General features: G+C 38.0%; 3 protein-coding genes and 1 pseudogene across 9 annotated transcripts; all 4 read left to right on the top strand.

Annotated features, from left to right (window-relative positions):
- The first annotated feature begins 610 nt into the window (after positions 1-610).
- On the top strand, positions 611-2,265 carry LOC137731183 (secreted RxLR effector protein 161 pseudogene; annotated as a pseudogene).
- Positions 2,266-6,011: 3,746 nt separating this feature from the next.
- LOC137731976 (uncharacterized) lies at positions 6,012-9,514 on the top strand. 3 transcript variants are annotated; one of them, XR_015958006.1, is made up of 7 exons: positions 6,012-6,600; positions 6,753-6,851; positions 7,158-7,335; positions 7,744-7,841; positions 8,160-8,368; positions 8,633-8,694; positions 8,854-9,514. XR_015958006.1 is itself a non-coding variant. In XM_068471247.2 (6 exons), exons 1-6 carry the CDS (start codon positions 6,118-6,120, stop codon positions 8,966-8,968), a joined length of 1,035 nt encoding a protein of 344 aa, XP_068327348.1. In that variant the 5' UTR covers positions 6,013-6,117; the 3' UTR covers positions 8,969-9,514. The 3 variants fall into 3 exon arrangements, 2 of the variants coding, with proteins under 2 accessions (XP_088544440.1, XP_068327348.1); XM_068471247.2 differs by lacking the exon at positions 8,160-8,368 and having other exon boundaries at positions 6,013-6,600; XM_088688314.1 differs by lacking the exons at positions 8,633-8,694; positions 8,854-9,514 and having other exon boundaries at positions 7,934-8,368.
- A 787-nt stretch (positions 9,515-10,301) lies between these two features.
- LOC137732130 (lipoyl synthase, chloroplastic) lies at positions 10,302-13,307 on the top strand. 2 transcript variants are annotated; one of them, XR_011068308.2, is made up of 6 exons: positions 10,302-11,189; positions 11,471-11,628; positions 12,066-12,237; positions 12,543-12,653; positions 12,782-13,001; positions 13,093-13,307. XR_011068308.2 is itself a non-coding variant. In XM_068471430.2 (5 exons), exons 1-5 carry the CDS (start codon positions 10,611-10,613, stop codon positions 12,866-12,868), a joined length of 1,107 nt encoding a protein of 368 aa, XP_068327531.2. In that variant the 5' UTR covers positions 10,302-10,610; the 3' UTR covers positions 12,869-13,307. The 2 variants fall into 2 exon arrangements, 1 of the variants encoding a protein (XP_068327531.2); XM_068471430.2 differs by having other exon boundaries at positions 12,782-13,307.
- A 2,417-nt stretch (positions 13,308-15,724) lies between these two features.
- Positions 15,725-19,131, top strand: LOC137731155 (pyruvate kinase, cytosolic isozyme). 4 transcript variants are annotated; one of them, XM_068470266.2, is made up of 4 exons: positions 15,725-15,869; positions 15,995-16,366; positions 17,444-17,905; positions 18,054-19,131. In XM_068470266.2, the coding sequence occupies exons 2-4, from the start codon at positions 16,109-16,111 to the stop codon at positions 18,864-18,866; spliced, it is 1,533 nt and encodes a 510-aa protein (XP_068326367.1). In that variant the 5' UTR covers positions 15,725-15,869; positions 15,995-16,108; the 3' UTR covers positions 18,867-19,131. The 4 variants fall into 4 exon arrangements, with proteins under 4 accessions (XP_068326367.1, XP_068326366.1, XP_068326365.1 ...); XM_068470265.2 differs by having other exon boundaries at positions 15,990-16,366; XM_068470264.2 differs by having other exon boundaries at positions 15,725-15,877.
- Positions 19,132-21,805: the final 2,674 nt, after the last annotated feature.

The raw sequence follows: 21,805 nt of genomic DNA, 5'->3' as shown, positions 1-21,805 counted from the left end.
TGAAAGAAGAACTTGATTCAATGTCCAAGAACTCTGTTTAGTCTCTAGTGCAATCTCCACCTAACATCAAGGCAATCAGTTGCAAGTGGGTATTCAAAACCAAAAGGGATGCTGAGGGAAGGATCGAAAGATATAAAGCAAGGCTTGTTGCAAAGGGTTTCACACAAAGGGATGGGGTTGACTACAATGACACTTTTTCCCCTATGTCTTCCAAGGATTCAATGAGAGTTATTATGCCTTTAACAACACATTTTGATTTAGAACTCCACCAAATGGATGTCAAGACTGCATTTTAAATGGAGATCTGTATGAATACATTTTCTTGGTTCAACCTCCTGGATTTGTTGAAAGGGGGAAGAAAGATATGGTTTGCAAGTTACATAAGTCAATCTATGGACTAAAACAGGCGTCAAGGCAATGGTTCTTAAAATTTGATCAAGTTGTTACTTCACATGGTTTCATAGAAAATAAGGTGGATGATTGCATCTATCTCAAAATAAGAGGGTCAAAATTTATTTTCCTTGTTCTCTACGTAGATGACATCTTACTTGCGAGCTCGGATAGACAACTATTGAATGAAACCAAGCACCTATTGAACACAAACTTTGAAATGAAGGATCTTGGAGAAGCTTATTATGTTCTGGGAATTGAGATAGTTCGAGATAAGCAGAGAAGATTTCTTGGATTGTCTCAGAAATGCTATATTGAAAGAGTACTCAACATGTTTAACATGGAACATTGCAATAAAGCTAATGTTCTAGTGAACAAGGGAGATAAGTTCTCCCGAGACCAGTGTCCAAAGAATGAGCATGAAATTGAATTGATGAAGATGAAGCCTTATGCTTCATTAGTTAGCAGCCTTATGTATGCTAACATTTTCACTAGGCCGGATTTGGCATTCATTGTTGGTCTTTTAGGAAGGTTTCAATCAAATCCTGGAGAAGCTCATTGGGTGGCAGCAAAGAAGGTACTGAGATACTTGCAGAGAACTAAGAATTTCATGTTAGTTTATGGCAGAGATGATTCATTAGAATTAGTTGGATTCACCGATTCAGACCTTGCTGGAGATATAGATGAAAGAAAGTCGACTGGTGGATACATTTTCAAACTAAACGGAGGGGCTGTTTCATGGAAGAGTGCTAAGCAAACCATTATATCAACATCAACAATGGAAGCTGAGTTTGTGGCATGTTTTGAAGGTATAAAGCATGCTGTTTGGCTTAGAAACTTCATAGCTGGCATGAAGATCATTGACTCAGTAAAGAGACCAGTGAAGATGTTTTGTGATAATAATGCGACTGTATTCTTCTCGAAAAAATAACAAGAGGACATCAGCCTCAAGGTTGATGGATGTGAAGTTTCTCAAGGTTAGAGAAAAGGCGAAGAAAGGAAAGATAGAAATTCAGTATCTATCAACAACTGCAATGATTGCAGATCCTCTCACAAAAGCGCTGCCTAATAATGTATTCAAAGGGCATGTTGAACAAATGGGCGTCTTAGAGTCTTTTGATAAGTGGGAGTAAGTTATTTTGGAACTTAAAGACTATTGTTGCTACTTCATGATTGCTGAGGCTGCGATTTTCGAGTAAGGAAGCTTATCTTAAAAGTTAGTTATGATTGCTTTAGTTAAGATGAGCCATATGTGTTTATTTAGTTTTTGGTTTTTGGTTAGTGTTCAATTTTTCCAATTATGTGATAAATTGTTCCAGAAAACAAGTTTTATTAATAATAATAGTTTTGGTTTGCTAGAAAATCATCTTGTGATTTTGCTGATGCATTCTTTTGGAAACTATTTGGTATGATGTTCTGAATGTTCATGTTGACTGGAAACTTGATTTTGTTGAAGCAAGTTTTGGATGACAACAGTGGGAGTAATTCTTTTGATATTAATATAGTAAAGATTCATATGGATATGAGATACAGATCAAGTATGTAGTGACTTTGGAATCGATTCTGCAATGTGCAGATTAGGTTCTAAAATTCCATACTTTGAAATGTATGTCTGTGTCAATGCATGATGATAAGCTTTGCTGGGATTTGGACTTAGTGATCACTTCTATAAATCTTGAAAGATTGGTTCTCGGGTTTCATACTCAAGTGGGAGAATGTAAGATTATGAGTATGAATATGGAACTGACTATGGTGTTTAAGATTGATATAGAAAAGTCCTAATCTTTAAGCTATTATGTATTAGTATTTCTGCAGGAAAAGTACATTGAGGTTCTGCATAAACCTTGTGGGATTGGAACTCAGTACCAGAATTAGTTTTGGATTAGTGTTTCGGTATTAGTAGTTAAGTCTGAATCCTAAACCTATTCTGATAGGGAATGGTTAAGAGAGTACTATATAAGACTTGAGTCACTGCCCTTAATGGAATGCGGTTCATTGAGATCTCAAATCCTATTGATTGAGAGAACCATTGTGTCTTGTTAGAGGGTAGAAGGTTTCGAGTTTATCTTGCTGCAATGGCATCATCATCTGGAGCAAGTTCTGCAATTCAGTTTCATGCTTACAAATTTACAATTTTCTTATCGTGATCTTTTGAGAATTGTGATTCAATTGATTGAATCTTTATCCTTGTAATGTTATTCTTACAGAAACATCACGTAAGACAACACTGGAATTCAAAATAAGCAAGCGACTTGACAAAGTCTTCAAAATCAAGTCCCCTCTGGAAGACTTTAACCATTTTAAAAAAGCAAGTAAGGTTTTATAATGGGATGAAAAGAAGTGGGAGGCGTCTCTAACTGCACGATATCAGATGATGCCAAGAATAGCTCTTGCCAGTACTACTGATTTCTTAGTCTCTTTAAGATTATTTTTCCGAATGAAATTGTGTGCACGCAAGATCTCAAGACAAATGTCCCGGCGAGAATTGCCTTTAAACTCAGGAGACTCCAAATAAACTGGCTCAGCTCTGGAAATAATTTATAAAAGAACCAAATAAAAAAATTGGGTCAGCTCGCGATCATAGAATAAAACAAGTTCCACATAGGCTACATGAGGTGTATCACGTCAGCTTCATATCTGTTGCCAGATGGTACTTAACAGCTTTTTCATACGAACCAACTCCCAATGATTCAAAGTATAGTGCAAAATTGGTCACTGTCAACCGTCCGCGATAAACAAAGATTGGATGAGTCACACCTAACAGTTTTATAATGCAATTTAATTTTGATATATAACAAAACGAAGCCTTCTATAATTGAGATCATGATCTGAATTAGTGATGCCTGTTTGGATCCTTTTCTCGGGGATCATAGGAATCTCGCGATCGTAACCGTTCATCATACATCGTGCGGTCAATTTTCGTTAAGTACTATTTATATTTAATTTTAAATTTTAAATTTCATTAGGTACATCGTGCGATGTACGATGAACGATCACGAAGATCCTCAGGATCCTCAGGAAAAGATCCGGCAGTTTTCAGGAGCATAAAACATCTGCTTAAAATATTTTCAAGTTTAAAATTGGGAAAGCAGAAAGATAAAGATAAAGACATGGAAAGATAAAGATGAAAAAAAAAAAAAAAATTAAAATTGGCCTTGGCCATGAGACCAACTTTAATGGTGGGCTAAAAGCCAAATTTCCCCCTAAACCCACTCCAACCTAAGGGGAAATTTTGGGCTAAATGCTAAATGTTAAACCAATGCCAAATTCCCCCCAAAATTTAGCCCAGAAATCAGAGTAGACTTCACCCAATATTTATCGAAATTTAAATTTTTTTAGATTAAAATGTTCATAAAATTAATTTACGATAGTCTACATATTTATTTATTTTTTAAATTTAATTTAACAAAAAAAAAGAAGCCAAAGTTCATTTTTTAATAATTTTGGGTTAAAATTTTAGGCTAGAAAGGTTGGAGCAGAAAAGTTGTTTCTAGTCTAAAAGTTAAATTTTCCGGGCTAAAAAATTTAGCTTTTAGCCCAACCATGGGAGATGGTCTGAGAGGTTGTAGCAAAATCACTCGAAGAAAATTCTCCCTCCAATAATATTTATAGGATTTCCAGAAGGTTATTGTCTCATCATATAATTAGTAGACCATTCCAGAAGGTTCTTGTCTTATCATATAATTAGTAGGCCATTCTCCAAATTGTATTCAAATTGTATTAGCTCTAAAGTTTTGGCAACAACTGAATTTACTAATGCAAGATCCACCTTCCCGAATACAATCACTGAACAGGCCACAGAGACATGCCTATATGTTGCAGCACTTGGTTGAGTGGGAACTGTACCATCAACATCAGGGATAATTTTTCTTTGTGTATGTCACATCCTGGCCTGGGGCGAATCACTTCCCGGGCCTGCTCCACCACCGTAGCACGATATTGTCCGCTTTGGGCTTACCATTCCCTCACGGTTTTGTTTTTGGGAACTCACGAGCAACTTCCCAATGGGTCATCCATCATGGGATTGCTTTAGCCCCCTTCTCGCTTAACTTCGGAGTTCCTACGGAACCCGAAGCCAGTGAGCTCCCAAAATGCCTCGTGCTAGGTAGGGATAAGAATATACATTTAAGGATCACTCTCCTGGGCAATGTGGGATGTTACAATTCACCCCCCTTAGGGGCCCGATGTCCTCGTCGGCACACTTCCGGGCAGAGATTGGCTCTGATACCAAATTGTCACATCCCCGCCCGGGGCAGATCACTTCTCGGGCCCGCTCCACTACCGTAGCACGATATTGTTCGCTTTGGGCTTACCATTCCCTCACGGTTTTGTTTTTGGGAACTCACGAGCAACTTCTCAGTGGGTCATTCATCATAGGGTTGCTCTAGCCCCGTTCTCGCTTAACTTCAGAGTTCCTACGGAACCCGAAGCCAGTGAGCTCCTAAAAGGCCTCGTACTAGGTAGGGATGAGAATATACATATAAGGATCACTCCCCTGGGCGATGTGAGATGTCACAGTGTAAGCTGAAGGTTTCCAATGGATGAGTTCAGTGCATTTTTTGAAGCCTTAATAACGAGAAATTTTTTATTGTGACAAGAATATGGATGATATACTACGTGTTTTTATATAAATGGTGAAATTTTTTTAGTTTTTAAGTTATTAATATTTTAACACACATATCCACCATTTGTATATTGACACGTGATGTACAACCTCGTATGATGATCACACTAAAAAATCTCTCCTTAATAACCGTGCAGAAGAGCCACTAATAGACAAAATTGATATCAAGTGCTGCATGTAAGGTTAAACGAAAAGAAACAATAACAAGGCACACACATGCACACACATTTTTACTTGTATCTGATGCTGCATCCAACACACTGTATGCATTTTCACTAGATCTCACAACCATAACCACTGGATCCGAGTGCACATCTGCACGTGCATGTGTATGTGCGTGCTTTCGACTAACCTAACAACCTAACCAAAGCTAGAATTATCATAGAGGAGAAATGGGATCTTTTCTCTTCTATCATAGTGGAATACTTGTCCACTTTACCGTGCAGTTACTATTATGAAACAAAATTTCATCTTTTAATTAAAAGGAAATCGCAGAGGAGAAATGGATAATGCATTTCTTACTATCCAAGTACACACCAAATTCATATCATCACACCAGGTGAACTGCATGCATGGGCCGACCCCAATGATTGCAACATAGGATATGTATCAGTTTGTGCAAACATATTTTCTAAACCGTTTACGTGTATAGCATTTTTCTTTCATAAAAGTATTAACACACATGGGCAAGGCAGCAACAGCGGATCGCCACTCTGTTGTACTTGTTTTCCAGAGAGAGTAGAGAGACGAGGAAGGAGACAAGAAGAAGAAAGCACACATCAATGTCCATTTTTATCTTCGCATTTAAGGAACATTTAATGAAAAAATTTTCTTTGAACTAAATTTGGTATTGTACTACACCAGTTTAAATCTTAACCTTTTTACCACTAGATTATTTTCCAATTACATTACCATACCGATTATCCGATTAGGGCTAAAAAAAAAAAAAAAAAAAAAAAAAAAAAATCAGTTTATTAAACGAAAAAAAAAAATGAAAAATCACTTTAACCACAACCACCACGGCCAGAGTTGCAATTTTCGAAAGAATAAGGTTGCGGTCCTGGCTCCGAGCGGCAAGCGAAGTGAGGTGAAGGGACTTGCTCATGGCTTTTGCTTCTGCGACTTGCTTTTCTTCCCAACTCCAACTGAAACTGCTTCCCCGCGGCCTTGCCGCCAAGAGTCCCCTATCGGTATTTCCTTCTTCTTATAATAGTCGTCGTTTCAGACCTCTCAGTCCGACACTCAAAGCAAGCAGACCCTTTTCCGGCGTTGTATCGGCTGCGGCGAAGGGTAATTCGCATTCGAATTCAAATTCCGTTGGAATCAAAACCAGTAAAGCAGCAGCGGAAGAAGAGGAAGTAGTGGAAGAGGTGGAAGAGGATTTACCGTGGATTCAGGAGAAGGCCTTGGACGTGGTAGAGTTCACGGGCTCCGTCACACAGGCAATTCCTGGACCCAGAGTGGGCACCAGCTCTCTCCCTTGGATTCTGGCTCTCCCTCTCACCTATGCCGGTCTCACTTTCGTCATTGCCCTTGTCAAGACCGTCAAAAAGTTTTCTTCCCCTCGACATAAACGCAAGAAACTGGTCAATTGTCTTCTTCGTCTTCTTCATCTTCTTATTATTTTCCTGTCCACTGGTTATTGGGGTTTAGGAAGTAAATTAATGGTGGTTAATTTGGTATTTTCTAATTTCTTTCGTCTTGATTGATTCATTGTCTTGTGATGACAAACAAACAGGTGAATAAAAATGCTATGCTATGCAAATCAATAGACGAATTGTTTCAGAGTGTTGCAGATCAAGTCAAACCCGATGCCTTGCACCAGCTTGTGCAGAAGGTGACATATCTTCTACTATTACATATGCAATTCAGATGCAGTGTCATAATTTGCCATATCATTATTACACTTTTGTCAACTGCTGAACCAAGCAATTGCGTTTGTTGTCTTATTCTTCAAAATTATTTATTCATTCAATTCGATTGATGGTTTTTCTGGGGAAGCACTTTCAAGTTCAGCTGTATATCTCTTCTTACATTGATAAATTGTTTATCCAATGAATGAGTACTGCGTCCTTCTATTAATTTTCATTTGTGTTACACTTTGCTACTTTGAGTTTGATAACAACTGCTTATTAATTTCTAGACTGGTTTTAGCATGGAGGAAATTTTGCGAAAGTACATTCGGTATACTTTGAATGAAAAACCATTCAACCCAGACGTGGTTTCCAACTTAATTCAGCTCAGAAAAGCTTCCATGTTCGATGATTCTCAAGTTGCTGAAATTCTGAATGAAATTTCAAGAAGATTTGTACGAGACAAGGGTAAGCTGACTCATCGAAGAACTGCTCTCATAACTTGTATGGTCTAATTGCATAATATTGCCTTTTCCATGGGAAAATATATAATCTGATGAGGACATGTTGGGAAAGTATACCACTCCCTCCTACCTATGAGTTACCAAAGATGGATGCTCCTAGTGCGCTCCAATAGCGCTCTTTCTACCAGTACTACTCTATTGATGACATTATCTCTTTACCATTTTATCTTCTTTATTTGTTGTTGTTGTCCATCTTGTTAGTGTCGTCTGGTTTTTTTTCATTCATGGATTTCCAAAATACATTAAACTAATTGACTGTTTAACCTTTTAACAAAATCATACCATAAAAAGTTGGAGAAATTCCTTCCAAGACTTTGCTATCAGTTGCTGACAATGTGTTTTCAACTTCCAGGCCCAGTTGTAATGGATGTTTCAGGCTACACTGAAAGAGGTTTCAAGAGAAAATTAGCTGTTCAATCCCTTTTTGGAAAGGTTTTCTATCTGTCAGAGGTAAGGGACTGAATACCCAAAATTATGAGTTTGACATACTCTTTGTATGTTTCAATTTTTCTCACCTTTTCTTTTTTCTTTTTTGTCTCTAGAAATCTTACTCGTACAGTCACATGATAGTCATATTGTGGTAATCTTCCAGTTATGGTTATGTCCAGTCAGACATCGTGGAAACCTACCTCATGATAAGAGAAAAATATTGCACTTATTTTGTTTAAGTTCCCAAATACGGCCTTACCAATTTTCGCACATTGGAGAAATTCTTGTATTCAAAGGATATTTATGCCCCCTCTTATTCCCCTTTTCATGTTCTGGTAGCGTGACCGGTATATTGTGATGAGAAGGCTGTCTGGAAAAATTTTCTGCCCTCAAATGCTCCTTGGAGTGGTCAAACATGTTTTGTCAGAAGCATGAGGATGGCTGAAACATGTGACACTGCTCTAGTGATTGAATATGAATTGTGGGCACAGAAATGGGTCACTTTGGTACCATAGCCTCAAGATTCTGAACTTTTGCTGAAGCATGATGTGAGTTAGTGTGGCCTGGAAATTTATAGATTAAATTGGCTGCATCAGTAGAACTCAAGTTTATACAAGAGCATTTCTGAGAAATCTGCGGATAATCACAAAAAAAGCTCCATTGTTCTTGAGGCATTTTATGATGATTTTTTTTGTTACATCTTGGTTATTTTGTAAATTATCTACCCTTAGTTTGGTATGTTAATTATTTTCATGGAAATTAGGGTTTTTAGAGTTTAGTATGTCAACAACCTTCATGGGAAATTTTTGCAGCTTCCAGAGTTCTGTTCGAGGGATAGCTCCTTAATTGTCAAAGAAATATTTGGGGTTACAGAGTAGGCCTCTATCCCTAATCTTCAGCTCTTTGAATTCTTGTAAAAGAATGAGGGAAAAGGAAATGTCCATTCCATTGTGATCCGAACAAAACTTTACGATTGCTGTTTTCAGCGCTCATAACTAATGTTTTTTCTCTTTTTATTTTCTCTTGTTCCCAGTGAAGATGCGGATAAGTTACGGATACATATGCATTCTGAAGCAGGGGATATAGATTCGTTAGAAAAGATGGTTGATGGTTCAGATTCAGATGATTCTGGTCACGGCTCTACTTAATTCACATGCACCGTGTCCACGTCGTTTGGCACGGAAAAGAAAAGTTGTGAAGGAGGAGGACGTAGCCACAAGGCGTGCCTTATAAACGTAAATCTCTTTGGTTTCATGAGCATGTGGAATTTAAAATCCAAATTTTGTCACAGAGTTGTGTTTGAACTTCACTTTTAAATACGATACTATTGGATTTATGTACTTGGAAATTACTTATATATGTGGGGACGGAGTAATATAAGGTGGCGATGTACAAGTTGCTTGGGCACACCGTCTGTTGTGTTGTTCCATGACCAGGACAGTTGTTGCCTTTTTTTCACATTATAATTTTGAGACTGAGACGGCATCATCGACCTGCAGTCCAACTTCGTACAGTCTACCGTAATCTCTACCATCCATAATGGCTGATGGGAGTCCATCCGTGAAAGACAAAGAAAATGCCATGCAATACCAGTGAAGCCGAACGTTAAGGCTTCGATGGTGGATATATTTCTTACCTGCAATGTATCAAACAAGTTTGAAGGTCATTTGGGTTAAATGAACTTTCACTTTCTATTCTTTTTTGTTACATTTCAAGTTTCGAATCATGGACTAGCCTATTGATATTCTTATTATTCTTACCCACCTACGTTACTAGGCTAACTCAGACTCAGTAACTCCTAATAAGTCCATGCTAGCTACATTCAAATATTGGTAATTTTTAGATTTTGTACTTTGCCGTGTGGTTGTAAATTTGGTGATTAAGGGCTCATAGTTTCCTGACAAATGAAAGGGGGCTCGTAGTTTACTCAAATTTCTACTTTAGGCATTTTTTATTGGTTTGTATAATATGGATTTTCATATTGTATGTGTATAATTTATATCTATAACTTCTCTATATATAAAGAGAGAAGACAAATTTAATGAAATATTCATAATACCAAAAAATCTTCCTCCCCTTTTACAACTATTAAAATGAACAATTTTATTAAATAAGAGAAAATTAGTAAAAGAGTTGAAACAAAACAACACCACATAGAGGGAGTTACTAACCATTTCTTTTTATTTTTTTTTATAATCATAAATTGTAAAATTAAGGTTTTTCTTCAAATAAAATCAAAATATCCAAAAAAATAATAAAGTTAAATTAAAAAAGAGAAAATAAATAAAGTTATATTATTAAGCCACAAGATTTATGGATAATTTTCTTATAATGACAAAATTTCGGGACCTTTGCTTACAAAGTTATGAAAAAACAAAAAGTATTTATACCGATGACAAGATAGTAAATTAGATAGGTCAAGTGAATTACGAATTTTCTTTTATTTTTTTATATAACAATATATATTTGCACATCACAACTGGAAATAATTAGTAGGAATAGCAAGCGTAACAGCCCCTGCCAAACCAAATGGACACATGACGGAAGTTACAAGGAGGAGCAAGGTTACAAGAACATTGGACTGGAACGCGCCTTGAGGTACTGACAAGCTCTCCCTCCTCCTTCACAGTTCACACCTTCACCCTCGCACCTGGACCTTGTATTTGCAGTTGCAATTGCAGTTGCAGAGTAGTAAGTCCAAACTCCTAAACCCCTGGATTGGATTGGATTGGTGGGTTGTAGAAATCTACTTATTCTAGACAGGAAATTGAGGAAGAATTGAAGACGACGATGATTCAGCTGCAATCCCAAGTTTCATCATCATCATTATCTTGGCCAGTGGGCCCAATCTCATTTGAGGCTCCGAAAGGCCGGATGTCTGCCTTGAATGTGCGATCAGGAGGACGACGACGAGGAATACGATGTAAGGCGGTGGCGGTGGGAATGGGAATGGGAATGGGGCCTTACACGGGGAGAGACCCAGATGTGAAGAAGGCGGAATGGCTAAGGCAGAAAGCCCCCCAGGGACACATGTACGGGGAGGTCAAGGAGTCCTTGTCCCGTCTGAATCTCAAGACGGTGTGCGAGGAGGCCCAGTGCCCTAACATCGGCGAATGTTGGAATGGAGGTGGCGATGGCATTTCCACTGCCACCATCATGCTCCTCGGAGACACCTGCACCCGTGGCTGTCGCTTCTGTGCCGTCAAGACCAGCCGGACTCCTCCACCTCCCGATCCCATGGAGCCTCTCCACACTGCCACCGCCGTTGCCAGCTGGGGCGTCGATTATATTGTTTTAACCAGTGTCGATCGCGATGACCTGGCCGATGGTGGAAGCGGACATTTTGCTCGCACCGTCCAAGCCCTCAAGGTTGGTTGGTTTGCTAACTAATCAGCTTGCTTGCTTCAGTTTCACTACTTTGATTGGTTGGATGCATTATATGTCTGATGATCTAGCTTTTAACGTAAGACTCTCATAAGAGCATAGAGTAATGCGAAACAGACAACTTCTTTCTTTTAGAATAACAATAATAATAATCATCTCTTAATTGCTTGATTGACTTATTGATTGTTGTACTTCTTCTACATTCATCAATACAATATACAATACAATATACAATACAAGGTTTACATACTCTTTTCGCTCTGTAGACTCTCAAGCCTGACATCATGGTTGAGTGTTTAACTTCCGACTTTCGCGGTGACTTGACGGCTGTACACACTCTGCTTTACTCTGGACTTGATGTTTTTGCACACAACATTGAGACCGTCAAACGCCTCCAGCGAATTGTCAGAGACCCTCGCGCTGGGTAAGCTAGCTGCACTCCCCCTTATCTTCGTTTATCTCTTTTCCCAAAGTCTTTCGGTTACGTATTTCGTAATTTGTAGTGAAGTGCACGCGTTGTTCGACTTGGATGGTTGCACCATATGACATGCTTTTGTGCGAACATATAATATAAGGGTAATGCATACCATCTTTCCCTCCTAAAATCATGTTTGGAACTATGGCTTGACACATATGGGCTATGCATGCTCCAAGTTTAAGATAACATTCAACGATAGAAAATGCACCTAGGGTTAAACTTTCATGTACTTTAGGTAACAGTTCCATATCAAAAAGGTAAGTCACACAAATGATAGCCAAAAAGGACCATAACAAATACTTGTTGAGGCTTCGTGTGTATTTGTTGTATACTAGGAAATGAAGTCAATGGCCTGGAGAAGTTTGCTTAATGTGGTAATGCAGGTATGAGCAAAGCTTATCTGTTCTAAGACATGCAAAACAAAGCAAGAAGGGGATGATAACAAAAACTTCTATAATGTTGGGCCTGGGAGAAACAGACAATGAGTTGAGGGAAACCATGGCTGATTTAAGGGCTATAGATGTTGATATATTGACACTTGGACAATATTTACAGGTTGGTTAAACCAGCATAGCTTTCATGTATTTAGCTTTGACTATTTTCATGCAAATACGGTGGAACTTACAGACTGTAAGGCTGGTGTCATTGTGTTTAAGTGTCCAAGGTTGGACTTGGATTTTTGACAGTCTATTCTTGTTGTATGCTTGAAAAAGGGCTGTAATCTGGCCCATGGTAATTTTTATTTTCCATAAGCAATCCGCTTCTACTGTTTCTGAGGCAATCATCAGATGAGACTAAGTTACATTCCAGTAGAATTTTGTGATAAAGATTTTGATTTTAAATTGCTTAAATTGTTGCAGCCAACTCCATTACATTTGACTGTCAAAGAATATGTCGCCCCTGAGAAATTCGTTTTCTGGAAGGAATATGGGGAGTCTATTGGATTTCGTTATGTAGCCAGTGGCCCCTTGGTAAGATGTTCATTAACGTCAGGTTTATAGATATTGTGGATTATCTTTCGTTGCTGTTCTTGATTGAATGCAGTTATTTAGTTTACCATTCTTCATGAAAAAAATCTTTGCATCCATTAATTTTTCAGGTCCGGTCCTCGTATAGGGCAGGGGAACTGTTTGTTAAAACAATGGTCAGGGAAATGGCTAACAGCTCTACTAATTTACCTCAGTAACTTGTGGACTTCAATATGGATGGCTACTAAAACGGCAATAATTTGGTAGCTGCGTGAACAGCTGAAAATAGGGCAAAGTTATAGTTGCAATGAGCTGATGACCATAAATTGTTAGAGGGTCTGAATTTCCAAGGTTTGCCATATATATAAATTTTGGTTCAATTGAGCATGTTGATGTGCCGCAATCATTTGTTTATTAATCATAGTTTACTTTGGCATTCCAGTTGCGAACACGGTTGGTGTCGGAATGAGGATTTTCCCATCTTTCTGTTAACATTTCAATTCAGATTAGGAGAGGAAATAGAGTTACGTTGGTTGCAAACTTGCAATTTCAAGTGGATGGACGAGTACGATGGTAGCTGCTTTGATGAACATTTGCAGTTGCCTTTGCTTAAATAAATATGGATAATACTCGATCAATGATAGGTTTTTGGGCCAATGATCTGCTTGTTATTTTTTCAAAATGTTTGATTGAAAACCTTATTTTCTTCGAGTGGAGCTTATATTTATGAGTCAAGGGCAAGACATGATGAGAGCAACAAAGCAACCTAACCTTTTCGTTTTTTTGATTAGCAGTAGCAAATTTTTTCTTTCTGAACCAAAAGGAGAAGGCGAGACACATTTGATTTGAGTCATCCGTCTTGTTGTATCATGACATGTTGTCTAAGAATTTGATAAATAAAGAACTTAACTCAATAAATTACGAGTACATAGGAGCACACCATTACGATAATTAAAAATATGTATTAAGTTCTATTAGTAAGACATGTTATGTTGCGGCTTTGTGTCCTATTTTCTTGTTTTGGTCAAAATATACACTGTTTTGAAATGAAAGGATTAAAGAATTTTTTGGGGTGTTTCAAAGTAATCAGTAGTTGCTTTTTTTAACCATTTAAAAATTAAGATGTAACAATTGCAATCCTTGAGAGCAACTCCAGCGTTGGAGCCCTCCCCCAGGCAATGCACTATTCAATCCACCTAATGAACAGTAATAGCCCTGGCAATAGCATTTGCATCTCCACCGTTACACTTCAATAGCCCTGGCAATAGGCAATAAAATATTAGTATTTTTTTTATTTATAAAATAATACAAAATAATTTTAATTGTAATATCAGATAAGATTTTTAATCGTTCTCGTTGCGCCACGTGTCATTATCCGAAGTATTTATAGAAAAGTAAAAACAATTTTTTTTTCAGATTTTTTTAGATTTTTTCAGATTTTTCAGATTTTTTCAGACTTTTCAGATTTTTTTTTTATTTTTTTACAATTTTTTTTAATTTTTATTCAATTAATTAATCTATGCCATTGGATATAAAAAAATTTGAATTCCAACACTCCAGATTATGCCACGTGTCACAACGGTAACTTTTCTTAATTTTAAAACTATTTTTTCTTTTATTTTTTTATTTATAAAGCATATTAATATCCACCGTTGATCTCAGATCGAACGGTGGATATTAAATAAGACTTTTTTATTTTTTTTTACCGTTGAGATCGAACGGTCCAAATTAAATAACCGTTGAGATCTAACGGACCGTGGGAAGCCACGTGGCTTCCCAACGGTAACTGACAAAGGTTTTTTTTCTTCTGATTTTGTGTCAACGACGTGCCCCCACGCGCGAGTGGGGTGCACGCGCCTGACACAAAAAAAAATTAATATTACCTGACGCCAGGCTGACGTCACATGGCCTCAGGCTCTCGGGCTGGCAATTCCCCACGGGCCCGGAGCTTGGGCCTCCACCTTCACTCGGGCTTGCCCATGCTGGAGCTGATCCACCGGGCCTCGGGCCCTTGTTCTGTCCCCTGTCCCCCGAGCTTTAGCCCACGCTGGGCTTGCTTTGAGCACTCTTTGCGTGTCCATGGGACAGTGTCTTTTTGGGGAGGGGGATTGTCTGCTCTTCTATTTTCATACTTTCTTCATGTCTTCTTATGATATGTGATCACGATTAAGCCATGTCAACATTTTATATTAATTTTTTATAGAAATAATAAAATAAAAAGTAATAGGAATATAAAATATTGACGTGGCTTAATCGTGATCACACAAACAAGAATGTACGGAAAGAGTATAGAAATTGGAGGGCAGACAATCCACGGTGGTGAGTGACTGTTGGCATTTCAAAGTTCTGTCCATCTATTTTGCCTGCGTGCTGTCTGCCTCCCTATCTGCCAATTGCCAAAAGCTGATTATTTGTAAACTTATTTATTTTTAATTTTTGGTTAAAATATAAAAAAAAAATTACAGCCTAGATATCAATAACAACAATAATAATATTGAATATCTCTTGGTTAAAAGAGGAAGAACGTTACTATGTAATACTTAGAAAATAGTAACAAATCCAAGCAATAATTTCTTTATTTTTTTTGTCAAACATATCGCTCTTTATGTTAAATTTAATAGACCTTTATCTTAAAAATAATTCGAAAGAAAGTGCAACTCTTGTTTTGAATACTATAATTTATATTTCTACTTCAGAAAAAATAATAGTTTGATAAGTAGTATACTAATTGTGTTTTATTTTTTAACCAATTATATTATCTAAATTAAAAAAAAAAGGATGAATAAGCCTTCATCTATGACGATAATCAAAGTCTTATTTTAGATATACTACAAAATCTTTGTTGTTTAACGATGAGAACTTTTATTCAATGAGAAAAAAAAGTGAAAAAGAGAAGGAAAAAGAAAGATGCTGGTAATACTCTCATATTTCTCATGGTGTCATGGTGAGACCGGTCTGATGGGTTGAATATTTTTACTTTTACTTTTAGCCTTGTTAGTTAAACAGTAAAAGGGAGAGCGCAGTGGGGTGGTAGGTGATTCCCAAATTCCTACCAGAGCGCAGTGGAGTGGTAGGTGATTCCCAAATTCCTACCAGGTATCAGCGTCTAGTCCAGTCTAGTCCACTGGTTTCTTACTGCTACTCTCTTGTGTCTAGGTTAATACCAAGCACACCAGCTGCTCCCGCTGCCAGGTCGCCGCCACGAGCAACGCTAGATAAGTAAGTTGGTAAGCTACTTCTCTCTTTCTTCTCATTTTTATATGAATTTGAAGGCTAATATCTGCGAGAGAAGGGCTACGTTTGTTTAGTTTCAAATTTCTAATTTCTAATCAATCTCAGCTCAGAATCGAATCGAATCGGAAGATCAATCATCATCATCGTCACCGATCAAGGATCTATCTATCTGATCTAGCCGATAACAGAAGAAAAGAAAATCAATCAAATTCAAGTTTCAAAGAATGGCCAACATAGACATAGAAGGAATACTCAAGGAGCTCCCCAACGACGGCCGCATCCCCAAGACCAAGATCGTCTGCACCCTCGGCCCCTCTTCCCGCTCGGTCCCCATGGTCGAGAAGCTTCTCAGGGCTGGCATGAACGTCGCCCGCTTCAACTTCTCTCATGGCACCCACGACTACCACCAGGAGACCCTCGACAATCTCCGCACTGCCATGCACAACACTCAGATCCTCTGCGCCGTGATGCTCGATACAAAGGTCCCTATATATCCATCTTTTTCCTCATTAATTTCTCAATTTCTCTTTCCTATACATACATACTTCTGCAGCTACACAAAAACATATACACACACACACACACACCCTCACTTTCCTTTGTAATTTTCATCCTACTCTTGTTTTTTTTTTTTTTTTTGTTTGTTTTGGTTTTCCTGCTTTGCTTTTTAGCGAATTACTTGAATGAATGAAGGAATAAGTAAATAAGTAGTTTTGTCTTATTGTCTCTGTCTTTGTTATTCACCATTAGTCTTAATTATCGTCGTCTTAGCTATTAGCCAATGCAACTCTTGTGTTTGTCCTATTTATTATATGGTACTTTTTTCATAAATCAAATAATATGAATATGGTCAAATGGATTATCCAAACTAGGGTGTATTCTTGTAAATTGTCTCATACATGACTTTTATCAAGAGGACAAGTAGTACATTTCCTATTAACTAGGAGAGATATGTTACTGTAAATTGCCCCATACATGAATATGAATATGAATAATTATCACCTGAGCCTCTGTCCCATGTTTCTGAGAGAAATAACACTGGGAATAGTCTTGGTCATTATTACAACAGAAAGACTTGCTACAAGATGAAGTTCACGCCTCTACTGAAATATATATAACCGTTAGAAAGCAAACTACTACATTATGGTATCGGAGCATGAGATCCTAAGTTCAATTTCTTGCAATCACAATCCTCTCAATATTAAGTTGAGTCCACATGCTGGCTCTACCGGTGGAAAGAGCCTACATATGACAGGAAGTGTAAGAATATTAAAATTGTTAATCCACATTCTAACAAACTCTAACAACAATTAAAGATGGTCTGGTCTACAATAATATTCCACTTTCCTATTATTGAACCGCATGCTTGTTACTTCCATTTCTTTCCTACCATGCTGGTAGTTACAATAATGTTACACTCTAATCAGATAATGCAATTTGAACTCAAGGGATGATTTCATGATATTGTTTGCAAAACATTCTCTTTTTGTTATGCGACTTATGAACATGGCTACTAATACTAGAATTGTTTACCCATGAAAGTTCCATCCTTTTTGTAGGGGCCTGAGATTCGGACTGGATTCCTTGAGGGTGGAAAACCGATTCAACTTAAGGAAGGGCAGGAAATTACTATTACTACTGATTACAGCATCAAGGGGGATGCAGAGATGATTTCCATGAGCTACAAGAAGCTTGCTGTGGATTTGAAGCCTAGAAATACCATTTTATGTGCAGATGGCACCATTACTCTCACTGTATTATCTTGTGATCCAGCAGCTGGTACAGTTAGGTGCCGCTGTGAGAACACTGCAATGCTGGGTGAAAGAAAAAATGTCAATCTTCCTGGTGTTGTGGTGGATCTTCCCACACTGACGGAGAAGGATAAGGAAGATATTCTCGAATGGGGCGTGCCCAACAATATTGATATGATTGCTCTTTCATTTGTACGCAAGGGATCAGATCTTGTTAATGTCCGTAAAGTTCTTGGACCCCATGCCAAGAACATACAATTGATGTCAAAGGTATGCACCAGTACCCTCGCTTTCAATGTTTGATCGTACCAGCATTGATGTCGTAAAATGATTCATGGCTTTACTTTTTAGGTTTTGATGTTTAATTGTTTTTTTTTTCCATTAATTAACCAGTTAAAGTTTGCTGTGGTTTCTATAGGTTGAGAACCAGGAGGGAGTTATCAACTTTGACGAGATATTGCGAGAGACAGATTCATTCATGGTTGCCCGTGGTGATCTTGGAATGGAAATCCCAGTTGAGAAAATTTTTCTGGCACAAAAGATGATGATATATAAGTGTAATCTTGTGGGCAAGCCTGTGGTCACTGCCACTCAGATGCTTGAATCCATGATCAAGTCTCCTCGGCCAACCCGTGCTGAAGCCACAGATGTAGCTAATGCTGTCCTTGATGGCACTGATTGTGTCATGCTCAGTGGTGAGAGTGCAGCTGGGTCCTATCCAGAACTCGCTGTGAAAATTATGGCTCGTATATGTATTGAGGCAGAATCTTCCCTTGATTACAGGGCAATCTTTAAGGAGATGATAAAGTCGACACCCCTTCCAATGAGCCCCTTGGAGAGTCTTGCATCCTCTGCTGTCAGAACAGCCAACAAGGCCAGAGCCAAACTCATTGTTGTGTTGACACGTGGTGGGAGCACAGCCAAATTGGTGGCGAAGTACCGGCCTGCTGTTCCAATCTTGTCAGTGGTGGTTCCAGTTCTGACCACAGACTCGTTTGATTGGACCTGCAGTGATGAGACTCCGGCAAGGCATAGCCTGATCTACAGGGGGTTGATTCCTCTATTGGCTGAAGGATCTGCCAAAGCTACTGATGCAGAATCCACAGAGGTGATCCTGGAAGCTGCTCTGAAGTCAGCAACAGAGAGGGGATTGTGCACGCCTGGGGATGCTGTGGTGGCACTTCATCGTATTGGAGTCGCCTCTGTTATTAAGATCTGCGTGGTAAAGTGAAACTGAGGTTTGCAGAATACCAACATTTGCACGGTAAGGCAATGTAGCCGAGATGGAGTAATTGCGTTTTGCTTTCTAGCACCTTATTATGTTTTAGCGAGCACAGCACTGAAAGGTGTCGTTATTTTTCTTTTCTGAACTATGTGAGAAGGTATGGTACCTGTAGATTTTTATTGCTTTATGCCGCACAGGCTATGAGCTATTATGGGAGTATGCTTGATTTTGCCCGGGTATAGAAATAAGGCTCGGGAAACCTTTACCACTATGATTGGACGAGTGACTTTTAAAATACCAAAGAAGTTTAGTCCTCAAATCAATTGTGAAAACACTACAAGAACACTAGAAAACATAAAATGGGATTTGGACCGACACATTTCCACGAGTCATTTCGAAGATTACCTAAAGTCCCTCACCCAAGTGTGCCGTTTAGTTTTTTTTCTGGTTGTGGTTGGTCTTGATCATGTTAGGTGTTGGGCCTGTTGGCACATTCTCTCCTGATTGCTGAATAGTCATGTAAACAGATTAATGCTGCAAATTAAAGATAAGCGACTTTACATTATTAAGCAAGAGAGATTCCCTTCAAAGCCAAATCCGAAGCCGAAGATTGTTCAAATTTTCTACACCAAAAATGAATGGCCTCTCAGAGGCTTTTATAATTTAGTGACATATGTTCACCCACTTAGTAGTGTTAAGTAGTTGTTATCTCCGTAAATTTCTGAACAAAAAAAACCCAAGCTTCCGTTCCCGAGCATCACTCTCTCCCCCGATCAGAGGGATGCCAACAACAGCAATTTCCCTTTATAATGGCCGATGTTTTTTTGGATTGTTTCTGATGTTTGTTTGGACACTTGGAATTTTTTGTTTAATGCCACAATCAGTGTGCAAGAGAAAATAAAAGAGATAAGAGTGTACTCCATGTTCTTGTTCTTTCAGGTTTCTTGTCAAGTCTTAATCTTAGAGGCTTAATAAGGTTATCCATCGGACTCATTATTGATATAGTGAAAGATTATTGTTGGTACCTCATAGACGTAGGCACATCTAGGCGAACCACGTTAATTCTTAGTATTGTTGAACTTGGCTATTTTGTTTTTGTTTTTTTCCAATATTGTTCAATTGTTCCCATTCTTAATGCGATAACCACAACAAGTTGTATCAAAGCCTGGTTATCTGATATCTGTTTAGAATGGTGGCTTCGATTAGTACCAAGATGAAACTCACCTCGCTCCAATTAGGTTATGGGGAAATCAAGAATGGAGGATATGTTTTATTGAAGGTGTTAAGAGCAAGTCAACAAGTATGTTTGATGCTTATTGGACCAAAATGAAGATAAGGGATGTTTTATGGCAAAGAAATTTATAATTGCCTTTGCCAATGAAGATGGGTACTTCGATCATGGGGAGCTTGATCAAAATAAGTTTTATCAAGAGGATCTTGGACACATAGGCATTCAATCAATGGGAGTCTGGTCATGAGTAGTTCAATTAGGGGGAGCTCATTATGAGTAGTTCGATAAAGGAGATGGTCATGAGTAATTCAATTAGGGGAAGTTTGGTTATGATTAGTTTGATCAGGGGATTATGGTCATGACTAGTTTAATTAGGAGGAGCCTGGTTATGAGAAGTTCGATTAATGAGAGTTTGATCAAGAGGAGCAATCCTATTTTGGTATACCTTCCTCATTGTTTAGGGGGGAGATTGTTCGGTTTTTCCATCCCATGATGAGTTGTCCTAAGTCTATAAGAATTATAGTCTTAGGATTGAATTGTTTACCCAATTGTTGTTGTTTTCCAATTGACCAATTGGAGTTGTTTCCTCAATTGAACTTACCCAATTTGAACTGTTAACTAGTTTAAGTTGTTTTCTCAATTGGAGTTAGCTTCTCAATTGGAGAAGGATTCACAACTAGATTCCAATTAGGATCAGTATTCCTTAACGAAGAAGGCCTCTATTATGTTTATAAAAATTGGAGCAAAACAATAAGTTATATATCGTTTAAGGAGTTAGAGTGAGAGAAGGGCAAAGTGTGTGTCCAAGAAAAGAAAAGAGATAAGAGTGTATTTCTCGTTCTTATTCTTTCAGGTTTTTCGTTAAGTCTTAACGTAGAGGCTAGACAAAATTATTTGTTGTACTCATTATTGATATAGAGAAACATTGATGTTGTTGCCAGGTGGACATTGGTACATATAACTGAACGACGTTAATTCTTAGTGTTATTTATCTTGGTTATTTGTTTTTTATTTCTCACTTCATTATGTTTTTTCCATTCCTAAACGCGATGTTCACAACACATTGGAAAAAGAGTGATGCTCAAGAGGGGGACACAGATTTTTTTGTTTAGAAATTTAAGGAGATACCAACAACCTAACATTATTAAATGGGTAGACATATGTCACTAAATTATAAAAGTCATATTCATTTTCGGTACAGAAGATTTGAACTCGGGATGACAATATACAAAAAAATAAATTAATATTTTTTTTACCAAAAAGTAAATTAATACAAGTGATTGAAAAGTAGATTCCCTTGTGCAGTTTGCAACCTGTATTAGTAAAGCTCAGAACACCAGACATTCATGCAAGGAGATTCTAAAACTATCCCCTAGGAGGTGAGAAACAAAACAAAAAAACCCAAAACTTGGCCCAAAACGTCTCTAAGGAATGTTTTTTGGGGTGAAAAAAAGAAAATTTTGGTTTCAGCGTGAGAATTTGCTTCCCCTAGAGGATAAAGTTTCAAGTGGGTTGAGGGCCCCGGTTTTTCTGCTCTAGCACGTGAAACAAGCTCAAGCAGGCCCCGCCCAAGAGATCATCAGAGTAGACAGATTATCAGCGGGCTCAAATTACAGAGTTCGTTGCCATTCAATGGTTAGCGCGCTCTGGGTTTTGATCAAGTATAGCACCCGTATCCATCAATTTAATAAATTTTAAATCTAACTATTCAAAT

The sequence above is a fragment of the Pyrus communis genome, chromosome 16, assembly GCF_041283825.1.
Source record: "Pyrus communis isolate YQ-2024b chromosome 16, ASM4128382v1, whole genome shotgun sequence".
NCBI classification, from domain to species: Eukaryota; Viridiplantae; Streptophyta; class Magnoliopsida; order Rosales; family Rosaceae; genus Pyrus; species Pyrus communis.
Note: the sequence above shows the minus strand (reverse complement) of the source record. Positions and strands in the feature narration are given on the sequence as shown.